General features: G+C 33.7%; 1 protein-coding gene across 1 annotated transcript in view; it reads right to left on the bottom strand.

Moving 5' to 3' along the window:
* LRP1B (LDL receptor related protein 1B) overlaps positions 1 to 18375 on the bottom strand; it is a 2279180-nt gene that overhangs the window by 910353 nt on the left and 1350452 nt on the right. The window contains 2 exon segments of the mRNA XM_043994810.1: positions 528 to 695; positions 1782 to 1862. Of these exon segments, the coding sequence (XP_043850745.1) occupies positions 528 to 695; positions 1782 to 1862 (249 nt within the window).

Below are 18375 nucleotides of genomic sequence, written 5' to 3'. Positions count from 1 at the left end.
TGACATTTCTTTCTCTAACTCATTATACAAATTGAGGAACTGAAGTAAACAGGATTAAGCAGCTTACCCAGGGTTACATAGGTAATAACTGTCTGAGGGCAGATTTGAACTCATAAAGAGGGATCTTCCTGACTTTAGGGCCATTACTTTATCCACTGTGCCATCTCATTGCCCTAGACTAATTTTAGCTATAGGTAAAAATAAAAGGGTTTTGCTACTGTTTTGCTACTTTGGTGGGTTTAGAAACTTAGAAGATGGGTGAGTATGGATTGGGGAGTGACAAGTAGGAGAGAGATACATGAGGAGAGGGTAACAAGGAAAGAAGGAAGTGCTAATGACATATAAGTGGAAGTCTTAGGGATGGATGGCAATGCTAGAAATAGTGAATAGATTTTACTTACTGAGTACTCCATACATGATCTCTGTTGGATAAGACATTTCTTTTCAAATGCAATTCATACTATCAACCATTCTGAATGTCTTTTAAAGGTTAAAATAAAGATCTCTACTTCCACAAAACAACTAACCTTCTTTGGTACAATTTGCTTTGGTTTCATCACTGAAGTCTCCACAGTCATTGTCACCATCACATGCCCAGTGTCCTGGAATACACCTGCCACTGGAGCATCTGAACTGATTATCAGAGCAAGAGTGAATGCACCCCACTTCATCACTCCCATCACCGCAGTCATCATCTAGAAATAGGCATGTGTAATGTTAAACCTGTGAAGATGGTATAACTATCTGAAAGTTTACATATAGAAAAGGAATTCACTTAGTGTAAACTCATCCCAAAGCACTGTTTAGAATCTTAAATTCATCTTTCTCTAGGTTTTAAGAGAAACAGCAGTTACACTCAGACCATATAATAGTCATTAAGGTATATATTTTATGCCTAGTAAGATCTGACTAATGAAAGAAATGATTAAATAATTAACGAAGGAGTAGAGGTACAATTCATATGAAATGGTAAGATTTGTGGTACAATTGTCATAAATAAGTGATCGTCCCTTCCAGGCTACACTTTTTCTACTCGTTTCTGTAACCCAATCATAACTTTCCCTGACATTTCCACATTGAACCCAAGGAAACTTTATTCCCCTCTCATTCTCTCCAGGGTTTACACTGAACTCAATACCTATGTATATAGGTACATATATATATATATATATATATATATATATATATAGGAGCTGAAACTTGAAAGAATGGTTGGTTTATACCTTTATCTAACTCTGAATAACATTAAAAACAGCTTAAAAAGGTGAAATTAAAATTATTTAGAAAAATAAAATTCTCGATTTGTAAATATTAAATTCTATTTATATAATTGATTTTTATTTCATTTGCTATACATTACAACACAACACTCCTTTTTTCAGTATAAGAACAAAATTATTTGAAGTGAGAAAATTAAAGCAATTTGGACTAATAAATTATGACTTGTGAAATGGCTATTGTCTTGGGGAGCGAAATATTTCAATTAATACTTTTGAAGGGTCTGGATGATTCATATCATTTCCTCAATAGCTCCCTTTACTTTGTATGTATATTCATTCTATACACATAGCCTTGTATATGGGGGAGGGGAGTTACTAAAATTGTCCCTGTGGGGTAAATGCTTCTGTCTGTGACCTTTAAAGATGATCACCTTGGTGTATCAGTCCCATCTCTCAGCATATGTCACAAGTATTCCACTTAGCCTTTCTGAAGGAAGATAGTCAGCAAGACAGCCAAGTCCCCCTTCAGATCAGATTATATGTTAAACATTTGGTACTTGCCTGAATCACAGTGCCATTTGCTGCTAATGCATCTTCCGTTTTTGCATATAAACTGAGTTAGTGGCTCACAGGTTGGGAATTCTGTGAAAGATATAGAAGTGTCCAATAGGAAACGTGTTAATGACTGTGCTGAATTTAATTTGTATCTCATTTACTAATGTGATCAGAGCCCCTCCCCAGGGTCTTCACAAAAAGCACAGAGGAATCATTACATCTATGACTGAAGTGCCTATAATGTTTTGAGGACAGGGGGCATGCATAATTTTAACATCTTTTAAATGAGTACTTTCCAATGACTGAAAGGCAAGGAGAATCATTTGTTGAAGGACAGGCAGGAACTGTTGTATTGCTAGCAAAACGAATAGATGTCAGATAATAGTACCAGCAGACTCGACCTCCAATAAATGAAAAACAGCTGGATGGAGCTCTCTGCTCTGGTGCTTTGAAACATTGTGCATATGTTTTAAAGGAAAAAGGCCTCACCTGAATACAGATAGGCAAAGTAGGGAAGTGTCAAAACTAAGACTGCTGCTGTGGGATACTAATGCCATCAGATAAATATGGAAGAAAAAAGAAATCAATCAAACCAGCTACTTAAACTGGGTAAAATTTCAACTGAATTCTGATTCTGACATACTGCTAAATCCTACCAAGTACATTACTGGTCAAAGTTGCAGGTGCAGATGGAATTTGAATTGCTATGCTACATGGACAAGAATCACTTATAAAACATGATAGCAGCAGCAGCAACAACAAAAACACCCAAAACCACTTGGTTCGTGAAAATAAGTTCAAAAAGGGAAATAAGTGGCTAAATGTGAGAAATGACTACTCTAGATCTAGAGGAAAAAGAAAACACTTTTTAGTGCTTCCCTTGAAAAAAGAAGCTATCCTTCATTAGCAGTAAGGATTAGAGCATAAAAACTATCCTTATATATTGATATGAAAGGGAATACTGGCCAGAGGTATTGAGGCACTGTTACTGCAATCCTACCTGAGTGATATCATGTGATCTTTGTCACCTTCAGGTAACAAAACTAACATTGTATGATGGGTAAATTGAGAAGCCACAGAAAACTTTCAGGGAAACAAACCAAAATACCAAAAAGTGATGATGACGCATGAAAAAGTAAGACCAGACCCACTAATACAAACATATTAAAATAGCCTCATAATTTGGAAATAAGATTGAAAAGGAGGGAAAATTTATAACAAATCAATCCAAAAATTAAGGATTTGGAAGACCAAGGTTATTATAGGAAGGCCAGATAGGATAAAAAGAGGGGGAAATCATCAGAGAAACATAATTACCAAATACATCTCATCCAAGGATCTCAGAATAGTTTACTAATATTCCCCAGGAGTCAGTTTTATTATTCCCATTTCATATGTAGAGAACATAATTCATCCAGAATTTAAATGACTGATTCAACACCAGGTCTTTTTGACTCCCTGAGGAGCATTCACAGAATCATAAATCCTCAAACATAAGAGTTCATTTAAAAGACATTAGCAAAACAACTTTCACTCTAGCTACCATTTGCCAAGAGAGATTGGCATACTAGATCAGATAGTCTCTACACCTTACCCTCTTGTTATATTAAATCAACTCATCCAGCTGACCATTTTAACAACTGACATTTTGTCCAAGGATATTGTTTTCTTCTCTACTGCCATGGCATCAGGTCCCCGTCAAAATTATTCAAGTTATACTTCAAAGAATTACTAATCTTTATAGAAACAATATATTTTATAGTATTACATAGTGTAAAAACAGGGAAGTGAGATCATCTGATCTTACCATTTTAGAGAAGAGAAAATGAACAGAGAGGTCTATAGGAATTATGTGTTTTGTCCAAGAGAAAATGGTTAATTTTATGAGCCAGGACTAGAATCTTGGTCTTTTGAATCCCTGTTGACAATTCTTTCCATTAAATACCATGATCACTTTTTTTTATGATCATTTTTTCAATTCATTTTGATCTACCATCACTGAACTCATTTAAAACTATATATTACCCACATTATCTGTCTGTAATTATATATAACTAATTTATACATTACCGATATATTATGGTAATTATGTATTACCCTGACTATAATTTCTAATATTATCTCTAATATGCCACCCTGTGGGAATAAAATGTGATTACTTTACTGCCAATATATAAAGCATTGCTTCTTCTTACCTGTCTTTTGTTTATATCTCTCCAATCTCAAGGGCTAACTTTTAGTACTTGCATTTTGACATTTGGTAAATAAATCTGCATTGTAGTTAGTTTCCTTCTACTATTGCAGACTTCCCCCATACTCCCTCTCAGGCTTTTTTCTTTCCATTTATCTTTATATAACATTCCTTTGATCATTTAGTAGTGCATCTTTAGATGTCCCACATCTGTACCAGGCCTTTTTTGAGGCATTAAATGGTAATAAATATAACATTCTAGGGACAGATGAATTCTATAAGGGTGGGCTAATCACAGTGTCATAGAATTATAGACTTAAAAGAAACCCAAAGGTGATCTATTTCAATGTCACCCTAAAGTATAGATCGTTCTAAACATCTACAGCTGAGGTAGCTATGTAGTACAGTAGATAGAGTGCTAACCCAGGAATGAGGAAGACTCATCTTTGTGAGTTCAAATCTGTCCTCAGACACTTATTAGCCACGTGATCCTGGACAAATCACTTAACCCTGTTCGCCACAGTTTCCTTATCTATAAAATCAACTGGAGAACTAAATGGCAAACCGCTCCTCTAGTATTTCTACCAATAAAACCCTAAATGGTGTCACAAAGAGTTGGACGTGACTGAAAATGACTGAACGTGAACAAACATTCTCAGCAAGAAGACATACAAATTCTACTTAAAGGTCTCGGGTTTTGTTTCCAAAACCTTTCCTAAGAGTATCCAAGATGTTCTTCATTGTCTTTGTCTACACGGTTTTTGTCTTTAGGAAATACTTTATAGCATCTTTAAATACACTTTCTGTGTTCCCCTTCATGAGGTACAAGAAGCAACAAAATAAATTACTGTTAGTATTTGATTTATGATGAGATAACAAACATCTGGAATAAGTGATCACTTCCTCTTATCAGTCATTTGAAAAGGAGAGATAGACTCGGAGATAAGATTTCAAAGCATTCGAATAAAAGGTAAGTCCAATGACTTAAAACTCAACAGAAGGGGGCAGCTAGGTGGCACAGTGGATAGAGCACTGGCCCCTGGATTCAGGAAGACCTGAGTTCAAATCCAGTCTCAGACACTTGACATTTACTAGCTGTGTGACCCTGGGCAAGTCATTTAACCCTCATTGCCCTGCCCCACCCTCCAAAAAAAAGAAAAAGAAAAAGAAAAAGAAAGAAAAGGAAAAAAAAGAAAAAAAAACTCAACAGAAGCAGGCCCAAGAAGAATGAAAAATCTTTCAAGAAACAAATTCTGGCCACATAAACAGAAAGTATTATAATGTGAAAGAAAAAGGGGAACTTTCTAAATAAACCATGGTGGCAAGGCAAGGGAACTTACTGACAAATTAATATTTTTTAGAAGACATGAATAAGACCTTAGGAGAAGAGTAAAGGCGACAATATGCTGAAATAATTCTCTGTGTAAATTAATGGGAAGCTAAGGATTAGAGTTGCTCAAAATGGGCAGTCATGAATAAAGTGCATTCTATATCACTGGAGGGATCTTCCAAATCCATCAGAAATCAAATTTATCTAACAAAGACTGGAAAAATGTAAACATTAGCACGATTTCTGAAAATGGGAGAATGTGGCTCATACAGTGTGATGATTTTAACAACAATTCTTACCAAAACTGTTAAACATCTAATAAAAGGAATATTTAGCGAAGTTTTAGACAGGGAAGTGGTGTTCAGTAAAAGCCATCAAAGCTTTATTGAGGAAAAAGTCTCAGGAGAGTAACTTAAATTCCTTTCCCTTTCCCTTTCCCTTTCCCTCCCCTTTCCTTTCCCTTCCTTTTCTTTCCCTTTCCTTAAAAAATCTGTTAAAAAATTCAGCAAAGCATTTGGCAGTCTCTCATCCTATAATATGTTATTATGGACATGAAAGAGAGATGATATATAGTCTAGCCCAGGGATTAGCACACTACGGGCCAAATTGTATTTGCGGCTTGTTTTTATACAGCTCTTGAGCTAAAAATAGTTTTTACCTTTTTAAATATATCAAAACTTTGTTTGAAATGTAAAAAACACTCAGTTTAAGGTATAAAATAAACCCAGGGTGGGGGTTTTTGTTTATGATGCTTGGTGTAGTCAATAGTACATATGGGTATGTGAATCTGGTACTGACTAAAGTTGTTGTTCTTGAAGAGGACTGTGGCACATGCCATTATTTGTACTGAATTGGACTTAAGTGAGGAAGGGATATTCATAGTCATCAGTCTCACTTTCTCCTCCAGAACTGTCTGGGTTCAGTGGCAAGATATGTTATCAGGATGACTGGAGATGGCCCCAGATGTTTAAAGGCAATTGAGTTTAACTAACTTGCCCAGGGGCACACTGCTAGTAAGTGTCTGAGGTGAAATTTCAACTCAGGTTCTCCCAATTTCAGGGCCAGTGCCCTATCCACTGCACCAACCTAGAAGTAGTTATTAATAAGTCAGTGTTGACTCTCAGGCAAGTCCTTGACCCTATGTTGGTCATCATTTTTATCATTACATTAACTAAAGTGAAGGTATTCCATTCAGAAATTAACTATGAGCTGTTTAGTTTTGTATGTGCCTAATGTAACCTACAAATCTCAAAACATATTTTTGAACTAATGAAGGAGATGGTGTTTTCCTCTTCTGATCACAATTAGAAGAATAGAAGATGATAAAAAGTTCCTGTGTTTCTCCAGAGTGCCATACTCTGAGTCAATGAAAAGGTAGAAAAAAGAGATTTAGCAACTGTTTGCCCAGGTTAGTGTTCTTTGGAGTGACTCTAGATAGTGCAAGAAATAGTAATATTCTCACATAACGAAAATTTTAAAATAGCAGAAAATAATAGAAATTCACAAGGTGAGATTTTTTTTTTCAGGGTAATGTGGGTTAAGTGACTTGTCCAGGGTCACAAAGCTAGTAGGTGTCAAGTGCCTGAGGTCGAATTTGAACTCAGCTTCTCCTGAATCCAGGACTGGTGCTTTATCCACTGCATCACCTAGCTGCCCCCCACAAGGTGAGATTGTTAAGTGCAGATACATATATGGAGTATTCTGGGAACATCAACATACATAATGGTGTTGCTTACTTACCCTGTGGTGAAGGGAAGGAACACTGTAAAATATGGTACACACTTTAAGCATGCCTATAGTGTCAAGCTATAATATGCTAATGTATCAGATTTCTCCTTAAAAAAAGACTGGTAGAATTGGCTAATATCATTTCATAAAAAACAAACAAAAAACAAATGAACAAAAAAACGCCAAAACTTCACACACAAAAAACCCCAACACAATTCTGTGGAATTAAAGATATTTTAATTAGTCCAAATGTGTTTCTAAAAAATTCAAAAGTTGAATGGTAACCTTAGTAGATTAGCTAGGCCCAGAGGGTCAAATATTTACCATTTCTCAATTATCTGGTCTTTTACTGCCTAGCAACCAATCTGTGCATTGTGCTTCTGTCTATAAAAAGAGTGATGATCATTTTAACAATGAACAAAATGTCTTCTATGAGTTAATAGGTTCATATGTCATGTCTTGAAATGTGAATATTGGAGAAAGTTTATTTTTTAACAAAAAAACCCCAAGATTAGAACATAATTATAAAACTTGGAAGGAGGAAGAAAGGAAAAAGAAGGAATCGATGTTTGGAGATGAAAGAATGTAGTCATACACCATCCCAATTATTACCATGACATAAGAAGTGTAAAGAAAAGTTAAAATGCCAAAGGCATAATTTAATCAATACTTCTAAGAGAGGTTTTTCTTGCTACCTGACAAGATAATGAAAACTAATGTGTTTTTCAAGAAACATCATGACTGATGCTAATTTTTTCCCCTTAGACAAACAGTAAAAGAGATATTTAATGTTTTAGAAAAAGCCATGGATATGAATCAAGAATTTTCAACAAAGCTGGGAGAGTCATAGTTCAGCTAACTAAGCAACCAACCAAGGACCCCGAGACACGTGATGAGTAAAGCATCACATGTTGATACTAAATGAACAATTTCTTATTATTGGGTCTGGGAAAAATTAAGCAACTTGCTCTGTTTTTCTTACTTCCCCTCTATTTGTATTTGGTGGGGGAAGGGGTGAACTCCCAAACTGGAAATTCCTTTCACTGACTCAAATTAGCAATTTTCCTGTAATGAATACCTGTGGTATTCAGAGATTAAGTGACTTTGTCCATAGTATGCAATACAGGCTGGACTTTAACCTAGGACAGCCTCGCTCTAAGGCTAGACTTTTATAAAAGAGAATCATTTTATTCTGCAGTGATTCAATGGAAAGAACACTGAAGAAGATCTGGTTTATTATACCTCTTCTGCAAATCACTAGCCATATGACCGCAGGAAAGTCACAATCTTCCTGATCCCTGGTCTCTTCACCAGTAGGATAGGGATATTCCTATTAACTACTTTAAATTATATTATGAAGATTCAATGAGATAATATGTACAAAGATAGTAAAATAATACCAAGTAAAATTCAACAAACATTTTAAAATGTCTGTTATGTTCAAGACACTATAAGAGATGTAAAGATAAAATAAGAGACAGTACCTGAACTCGAAGGCCCTGTCTTTGAGTAAATATTATTCATATTGTTCTGTTTTTATGGAAAAAGTTGTGACATCTTATGCCCTGTCAGTTATCTGAATTCTAATAACCATAGAAGTAGGCCTAGGTGATCTATAAGGTCTTTTCAGATTCTAATATTCTATGATTCTGTGATTCTTCCAAGATGGAAGGTGGAAACAAAAGAAAAAGCTTAAGGATTCAATTAAAATAGATCTTTCTAAGCTCAATCACATTACTCTGCCAGGGAAGAAGAGGACCAGGTCTTCTCAGGCAAGGAATTAATTTGACTCAGTTATAGATATACTACTCTGTTATTTGCTTTCCTTTGGCCTCCTTTTTCAACTTTTATCCAAGGTAATAATTGAAGAATTTGAAGGCATTGACCAATGGTTATAAATAACAGTTAAGGGAGTGAGGTCAGACAGCAGAGACAGATCCACAGACAAAATTAAGTGGTGAGAGTGGATAACAGGGACATCACATAGGAATGAAAAACAATAACAATAATTAGCATTTATTCAACACTAAGATTTTAAAAGTATTTTGCAAATATTTCATCATCACAACAACAATAGGAGGTAGGTACTATTTTTATTTGTTGTTTTGTTTTGTTTTGTGGGACAATGGGAGTTAAGTGACTTGCCCAAGGTCACACAGCTAGTAAGTGTCAAGTGTCTGAGGCCAGATTTGAACTCAGGTACTCCTGAATCCAGGGCCAGTGCTTTATCCACTGTGCCACCTAGCTGCCCCAGGTACTATTTTTATTATATCCATTTTACAGTTGAGGAAACTGAGGAAGACAGAGGTTAAGTGACTTGTCCAGGATCACATAGCTAATGTGTATGATGGCAGATTTGAACTCAGGTCTTCCTGATTTCAGGTCCTATATTCACTGTGCCACCTAGCTACCTATAGGAAGAAGAAAGAAAAAAACAAACCCTCTTGCTAGAATAGAATAGCAGTTGGGAACTTTTAGGACAGAGATGAAGAGCCCTGACATACTTCAATAAATCCTGAATGCAATATTATTATATAATATCATAGTATCATAGTTAATATTCATAATGACAATCTGGAGTCAGCAAGAAAAGTTTACATTATAACATATTGTACTCACTTATACTCTATTCTATTCACTATGATATAATAAACATAATTTTTTAAAGATTTATAAATATTGCAGCTAAAATCAGGTTTTAATTCCTAAAAGGCATTTCTCTGGGGGAAAATAATTTCCTTTTTTTTTGTTTTCCATGAACACAGACACGCATGGACAGCACCTTGCAGATAGATAGTTCCTGCATCTCAGCATATTAACCGCCCAATATACACATATTCTTGAAAAAAGCTACAACTTTTTACACTTTAACTGTCCTTTTACAATTTAAATTTAGAAGTTGAAAGTCATTTGTTGAATTTTTATTTTGTCCCTGGGCATTTATTCTGTTAAATTATCGCTATAACCACTATAAGTTTTTTTTGTGTTTTGTTTTGTTTTGTTTTTTTGCTTTTTGACTTTGCAGAAATATTCCTTTATTTTGACTTTTCCTTAAGAAATAAATTGAACAATTCTTGGAAGATTTGCCTGATTAGTTTTCAGGAAAATGAGCTAAAGCAGCTATCATTTTATTATATTACAATTACAGTGGTGAAGGGAAAACATTACATTTCAGGAGCAACTTCAACCTAAGAGAATATTTGTATTAGCATGCATTAAATATGTTCATTGTTGCAGGAGCTGTGATAATTTTTATCATTTTTTTCTTTATGACATAGCTTATCTACATGGATAGATAGCAGCATTATGTCAAATTCTTTAATTTCTCCATTCTTGAGTCATTATGGCTAGTGTATTTCTTGTAAACACTCTATGTAAACCTATAAATGAACTGTTAGTGTAATGACAGAAGAACTAGATTGAAGTCATAAAACCTATTAATTAATTCCAGTAAAGGCATTGTATTTTAAAAATGATATCTTGGGGGCACCTTGGTGGTGCAGTGCATAAAGCACTGGCCTTGGATTCAGGAGGACTGAATTCAAATCCAGTCTCAGACACTTGACACTTACTAGCTATGTGACCCTGGGCAAGTCACTTAACCCTCATTGCCCTGCAAAAAAAAAAAAAAAGAAAAAAAAAAGAAAAATGATATCTTAATATTATATCATTTAACCCATTGATATCTCAGTTTCTTCACTTGTAAAATGGTCATAAAAGTATTTGTACATTTTTCTCATAGCTTTGTGTAAAGATCTGTGTAATTTAAGATTCTAAATGTGGATTCTAATGTGTTCCCCCAGTTTGGGGGAAACTGACTAAAAATCACTGATAAAACGAGTTTAGGTTTTTAAGGGTTTATTGGAAAATAGAAAGAAAAAGATTGAGAACAGAATTCTAACAGCCTGGCATTCCTATCTTTCCTCAAATTTCCTGTCAAGTCCTCTGCCGCCACCACCATCAAGTCTGGAAGCCAAAAAAAGGCCAGCGCTCTCTGCGCAGGCTCCCTTTCCTCCTTCCTGTCTCCTCCCAGACCATAGGAGGCTCCTCCAGTTGATTGGCTGGTAGACTTGATAGACAGCACCCATGAGCAAACGTCATTTCCTGACGCCAAGGAAAAGCCACAATGCCTCTGAGGCATTTTCCTCATGGTGGAGCTCTCCACAGCAAGTCTCCAGTAGGTGGCGTCATTCCAATCATTACAGATCAAATGAGGTGGATTTCATGTTCTTTGTAAACTTTAAATAATTAAATAAATGGCAGCCATTGTGGCATGCAAAATTTGAAAGAATATTTCCAAAAAGTATAGAATCCAAACATCCTCATTCATGTTTCCTCATAGTATGCGCGCACACACACACACACACACACACATATATATATATATACTACATAAATACACATATACACAAATTCTTCAGGTCTTCTAAGTATTTTTTTTTAATTTCTCATTAGCCTAAAGTCTTTATCTGAACTGTTTTATGTAATATAGATAGCATTCTACATAAGTAATCTGTTTCTTTACAACTCATGGATATAAATGATTTATGAAAGGCTCAAAAAATTTTACCTCCATCCCCCACTATGCCAGGAGAAACCTGGGCTCATTCCTGTAACCTCCTTTTAAGTTGATTTTCCAATTACAATGGTAATAACGCTTTCAATCTACTTTTTTTTTTTTACTATTGTTTCTAGACCCTGGGCACTTCTGGAGGAAGTGCTGAAATAGAGTAACCAGGAAGATATGCTGACTATGTCTGAGCAAATTTAACAGTACAGCGCCTTATTCCCATATGCCTCACAAAGTAGCTTCCTGTAATTTTGTTTCCAGGAAAACATTGTATTATAAAAAGCACAAAGAACTATGTATATATTTGTGGGATGAAGAGGGTACAAGCTCTAATAATGAGTGCATATATACATATCCCTATAAATGTCTTTGTTGTCCCCTTGCCCCTTTTGAGCATTGAGAAACCATTGGTCAAATAGATTTTGGATAGTATCACTATCTCACATTTTATCTGATTAGCAAAATAGAGGGAACTCAAGGTTGTAGGTATGGATACAGTTGGTGCCATACTTGGAGTTGCAATCTTTTCTAGTCATCATTCATTTCTCTCTTCTCTACTATCCCTCCTCCCTCAAAAGTTCATAGAACAATAACAAATGCCAACAGGAATTCTTCTGAGTACTTTATAGGCTAGTTCAATATCAATTGAACAATATCTTTTCAGCCTTATTTTTATACTTGGAAAGCAACCTGGATGGCATAATCTTCAAACCAAAAGATATTGATGTATATAAAAATAGCAGCCTTTCAGGCAATTAGAATAATTAATGCTAAAAATGTGAATTCATTTTAATTCTAAGGTAAGGGATTAAACAATGAATTTATTTTTCATTCTAGGAAAGTATTAAAGAGTGATAATTTTAGCAAATTAGATGTCTCCAGTGGATGTGAAAATAAAATAAAACAAAGCATGCATAGGTTTCTTTCTTTTCTTTTTGTTTGTTTTTTGCGGGGCAATGGGGGTTAAGTGGCTTGCCCAGGGTCACACAGCTAGTAAGTATCAAGTGTCTGAGGCCAGATTTGAACTCAGGAACTCCTGAATCCAGGGCCGGTGCTTTATCCACTGCGCCACCTAGCCGCCCCCATAGGTTTATTTCTAATCTATCACAAGCCCCAAATCATGTAAGAAAAAAAGCATAACCAAGAAACCATTCATTTGGTGTTTAGCTGTGTGGTTCTTAAGTATAAATCCTAATATATCTTAAAATTGTTTTTTTTTCTTTCATGTGAAACAATCTCTGAGATAAGAAAAGATGAAAATAAATTTTATTTTAAAATGAAAGCTTTTAAAAATCATTTCTTGATTTGGTCACTCATCTTATTCTCATGTTGAATCTGTTGTATTAGGTTTCTGTGGTCAGCTTATATTTTCAAAATAGTAATAACCCATGATTTTGTAATGATTTGAATAACAGGCTTTTTGGTGACACCTAACAATATCTAGAGTTTCCTGGAATGTTCTTTTTTTAAAAAAACATTTTTCAAATGCCTTCTCTGTGCAAGACATTTTGTTAACTGCTAAGAATGCATATATAGATAAGGCATAGACCTTATTGATTGGATGTTCCTTTCTAAAAAACAAATTCACTAAAGATAACAGAACTTTAAAAAAAATTCTTAAAGATATAATTCCTTTAATGGTCCTAGCTTTTTAGTTCTAATACCACAATAAAAGTTAAACTTAATTTTTGTCCTTTGATATTGAAGAAGATGCTAAAGACAAGGCTTCATGTTCAATATGAAGGAAAACAAGTGAACTCAGGGGAAAGGACAGAGATACAATGGGAAACACAGCAAATATGGGACATTCCAAATGGACTATTCCTCATGTGAGAATACTAAATTATCAATGATCAATTATATCATAGATACATATTTGATCCTAAAATTATAACACCATAGACACATTGATCAGGTTTTACAAATTAATCATGAGTTTAATGGTTTTGATTAAATATAAAATGAGAGGCAAGAGGAATATGAACAAAAGTCTATTAAGTAATAATTGTATTCAGAGCACTTTGCTACATGTTTGGGAAAATACAAAGTTGATGCGAGACAAGGTCCTTGCCTTCAAAGAGCAAACAGTATAATAATGAAAGTAGACAAAAACATGGATATATATATGTATATATGCATATTTATACATATATTATTTGATAAATGCATTAGAAAGTTGCAAATCAGTGTTATGAGAGCTATTGAAAGAAGGTCATCACTGACTGTGGAACTCTGCAGAAAAAAGGAGGCTTTCTGAAGAAGGTTACATTTGAATTGAATATCAAAGGAGAGAAATGTAAGACAGGGACTACTATATGTTAGGTATATTTTCTAATATAGTCACTTGTATACTATATTGTTTTATTACTAGAGGTAAAACACACAAAGCCTAGACTTCTGAGAACTGATAGCAGAATGCCAGAGACTGAAGTAGATAAAATAATGGAGTCCAAAGGGGATATATTCAGTGTTGAGGTGCCAAGGGCACATAGATACCTCATTACATATCTAACAAAAACATGACATCTCTATTTTTGGAATTCTCCCTGCAACACATTATATATATGTGTGTGTGTGTGTGTGTGTATGTATCAAAAATAACTACTACTACTAATTCTTGCTTTTCTTTAACAGATATAGAGGCATTTATAACCATGATTCAAGACATTACAGAAAGTTATATTTAAGGAGGATAGACTAACTGATTGCCAGTGCTCAAAGAAAATGGTATGAAATGTTCAAAAATATTTGGCATCTACTGAATATGTAGAAAGATATAATATGGTAGCCAGGATCATATGTCAAAAGCTACTAAATTCTACTAAACTGACATCACAAATTCCTTTACTCTAATTAGAGGTCGGAATATAGTCTTTTTTTTTTTTTTTGCGGGGCAATGGGGGGTTAAGTGACTTGCCCAGGGTCACACAGCTAGTAAGTGTCAAGTGTCTGAGGCCGGATTTGAACTCAGGTACTACTAAATCCAGGGCCGGTGCTTTATCCACTGCATCACCTAGCTGCCCTGAATATATTCTTGAAAATTAAAAAAATAAAAACCAGCTTTGAAATGGACCATTATCACAGTTAGAATTACTGCCTAAAATCAAAAGATTCAATTGATTCTTAAAGGAGGAGCTTATGGCTCAGTAGATTAAGCAATGGCCACACAGTAGATAAATCACTGGCCCTGGATTCAAGAGGACCTGAGTTCAAATCGAGGCTCAGACACTTGACACTTACTAGCTGTGTGGCCCTGGGCAAGTCATTTCCCCGAAAAAACAAAATAAAATTAGAAAAAGAGTAGGGGCTTCTGTTAGCTTTTGCTATTTTGCTGAGTGTGTCAGCATTTTTTGTACAGTGCTAAGGAAAATGAGAGCTAGATAAGTTAACTACATAACCTAAATCATAAAGGTATTAAGAAGCAAGAAATAAAAAGTCATAGGAAGTGAGAAACCCAGGTCTTTATCTTTAGATTTAATGTCTTTTCTCCTCTAGAAGATATTAACCAATCATATATATATATATATATATATATATATATATATACATTCACAGATCTATTATCATTTATTATACCTGAATGATTGTAAATATGCAAAGATACTCAATTATTGTTATCAATGTTATTATTGTTAATCATCATCTCTCAGACTCTAAAACTATATAAGTAAAACATGTTGTGGATATTTTTTCATTACATTTATATTCATAATAAAAAGCTACCATGAAAAAGTCATCAATAATAAACATATATGCACCAAATGTTATAGCATCCAAATTCTTGAAGGAAAAGTTAAATGAATTACAGGAGGAAATAGAAAGTAAAACTATCCTCTCTCAAAATTGGATGAATAACAATAAAGTAATTAAAAAAAAGTCAAGAACATGCATAGAAAGAAAAAACCTTAAATATATCAGATTTCCAGAGAAAATTAAATGGGAATAGAAAGGAGTATACTATTTTCCCATCTGTACATGGCACATTTAAGAAAATGGATCATGTATCAGGGCATAAAAAAAACCTCATGACCAAATGCTAAAAAGCATAAATATTAAATGGACCCATTTCAGAATATAATGAAATAAAATTATATTTAATAAAGGGCCATGGAAGAATAGATTAAAAGCTATTTGGAAATTAAATGATCTAATCCTAAAGAATGAGTGGGGCCAAAGAACAAATCCTAGAAACAATCAATAATTTCATTAAAGAAAATGGCAACAATGAGACAATATTCCAAAATTTGTGGGTTGCAGCCAAAGTAGTATTTAGGGAAAATTTTATATTTCTAAATGTATACATCAATAAAAAAGAGAAAGAACAAATCAATGAATTGGACATGTAACTAAAAAAATATAAAATAAAATAAATATCCCAATTAAACACCAAAATGGAAATCCTGAAAATTACAGCATAGATTAATAAAATTAAAAGAAAAAAATGAATTAATAAATAAAAATAGGAGGTTGTTTTGTGAGAAAAATGAATAAAATAGATAAATCACTGGTTAATTTGATTGAAAAAAAAATAGCCAAATGACTACTATCAAAAATGAAAAGGTAAATATATCACTAATGAAGATGTATTTAAGCAATTTTTAGAAATTTTCTTTGCTCAATTATGTCAGTAAAACTGACAATATAAGTGAAATGGATGAATATTTAAAAAAAATACTAACTGCCCAGATTTAAAGAAGCAGAAATAGAATATTTAAATAACTACATTAGAAAAATAAATTGAACAAACCATCAATAAGGAACCTAAAGAAAAAATCCTCAGGACCAAATGGATTCACAAATGAATTTTACCAAATATTCAAAGAACAATTAACTCTCAAACTATTTAAACTATTTGAAAAAATAGGTAAAGGAGTTTTACCAAATTCCCTTTTTTAAAAAGAAATATGCTTTTGATACCTAAACCAGGGAGATCAAAAACTGAGAAAGAAAACTATAGACCAGTTTGCTTAAATGAATATTGATTCAAAAATTTTAAATAAAATATTAGCAAGGAGATTATGGCAATATATAAAAAAGATCAAACAGTGTAACTAGGTAGGATTTATACTAGGAATGTGGGGCTGGTGGTTCAATATTTGGAAATCTATCAGCATAACTGACCATATCAATCACAATAACAACAAAAAAGATTATATCAAATAGTAAAAAAACAAAAAAATGCTTTTGACAAAAGGAAACACCCATTCCTATTAAAAATATTACAGAGCATAGGAATAAATAGAGTTTTCCTTAAAATAAGGAGTATCTAAAAAGCAGCTACATGGCACAGTGGACAGAACACTGGGTCTGGAGTCAGGAAGACTCTTCTTCCTGCGTTCAAATTGAGTCTCAGCCACTTACTAGCCTGTGTGATCCTGGGCAAGTCACTTAATCCTGTTTGACCAAGTTTCCTCAGCTATAAAATGAGATGGAGAAGGAAATGGCGAACCACTCCAGCATCTATGCCAAAAAGTAAATACTAATGGGGTCATGGTGAGTCAGACAGAACCGAAACAAGACTGAATATATATCTAAAAGCATCAGCAAGAATGAACTGTAATTGAGACAAACTGGAAGCTTTCCAATAAGATCAGGACTAAAGCAAGAATGTCACCATTATTATTCAATATTTTTCTAGAGATTCTAACTATAGCAATAAGACAAGTAAAGGAAGTTGAAGGAATAAAAATAGGCAATGAATAAATAAAACTATCATTCTTTGCAGATGATATGATACTTAGAGAACAATAAAGAATAATTTTTAAAAAACAGAAGCAAAACTAGTTGAAACAACAATTTCATCACATTTGCAGCATCTAAAATAAAATCACACAAATCATCAGGATTCTATATTATACCAAAAAAACTCAGGAGTAAGAGAGAGAAAGAGAAATTCCATTTAAAATAACTGCAGATAATATTAACTATTTGGGAGTCTAACTGCAAAGACACACCCAGGGATGATATGAATACATTTACAAACCACTTTTCATGCAAAACCAGATCTAAATAACTGGAGAAATTTTAACTATTTATAGGTAGACTGAGTCAATATAATAAAAATAATTCTTCATAAGTTAATTTACTTATTAAGTACTATGCCAATCAAACTGCTAAAGAATTATTGTATATAGCTAGAAAATAGCAATAATATTTATCTGGAAGGACAAAAGTTTAAGAATATCAAGGGAATAAAAAAGAAGCATGTCTTAATAAAGGTAGACCAGCTACTCTAATCAAGACAATGGTCCAAGACAATTCCAAAGAACCCATGATGAAAAATGCTATGTGCCTCCAGAGAGAGAATTGATGAACTCTGAATGCAGATCGAAGTATTTTTTAAAAATAATATATTTCTTGTTTTATTTTGTTTGAGTTTTCTTTTGTAATATGGCTAACATGGAAATATATTTTTCATGACCTCATACATAAAAACAATATCAAGTTGCTTGTTTTCTCAAAGATTAGGGAAAGGAGGGATAGAGGTAGAGGATTTGGAACTCATCGTTTTTTAAAAATCATTTTAATTTTGTATATATGTAATTGGGAAATAATGAAATAAAAGATAATAATAAATAAAGTGAAAAGTTCATGATCATAATAGAAATATGAGTAGAAATTGAATGTTTGTGTTTTGAAAGTGTCTCTTTCAGGCCTAACTTTTATTGATCCAATGTCTGTATAATGACATTGCCCTATATCATAAATATCCACAGGTAGTTTCCTTTTGTTAAGAATGAATATTATTGGGGGCAGCTAGGTGGCACAGTGGATAAAGCAC

The sequence above is a fragment of the Dromiciops gliroides genome, chromosome 3 (assembly GCF_019393635.1).
Source record: "Dromiciops gliroides isolate mDroGli1 chromosome 3, mDroGli1.pri, whole genome shotgun sequence".
Lineage (NCBI taxonomy): Eukaryota > Metazoa > Chordata > Mammalia > Microbiotheria > Microbiotheriidae > Dromiciops > Dromiciops gliroides.
This window is presented reverse-complemented; position numbering and strand designations above follow the sequence as displayed.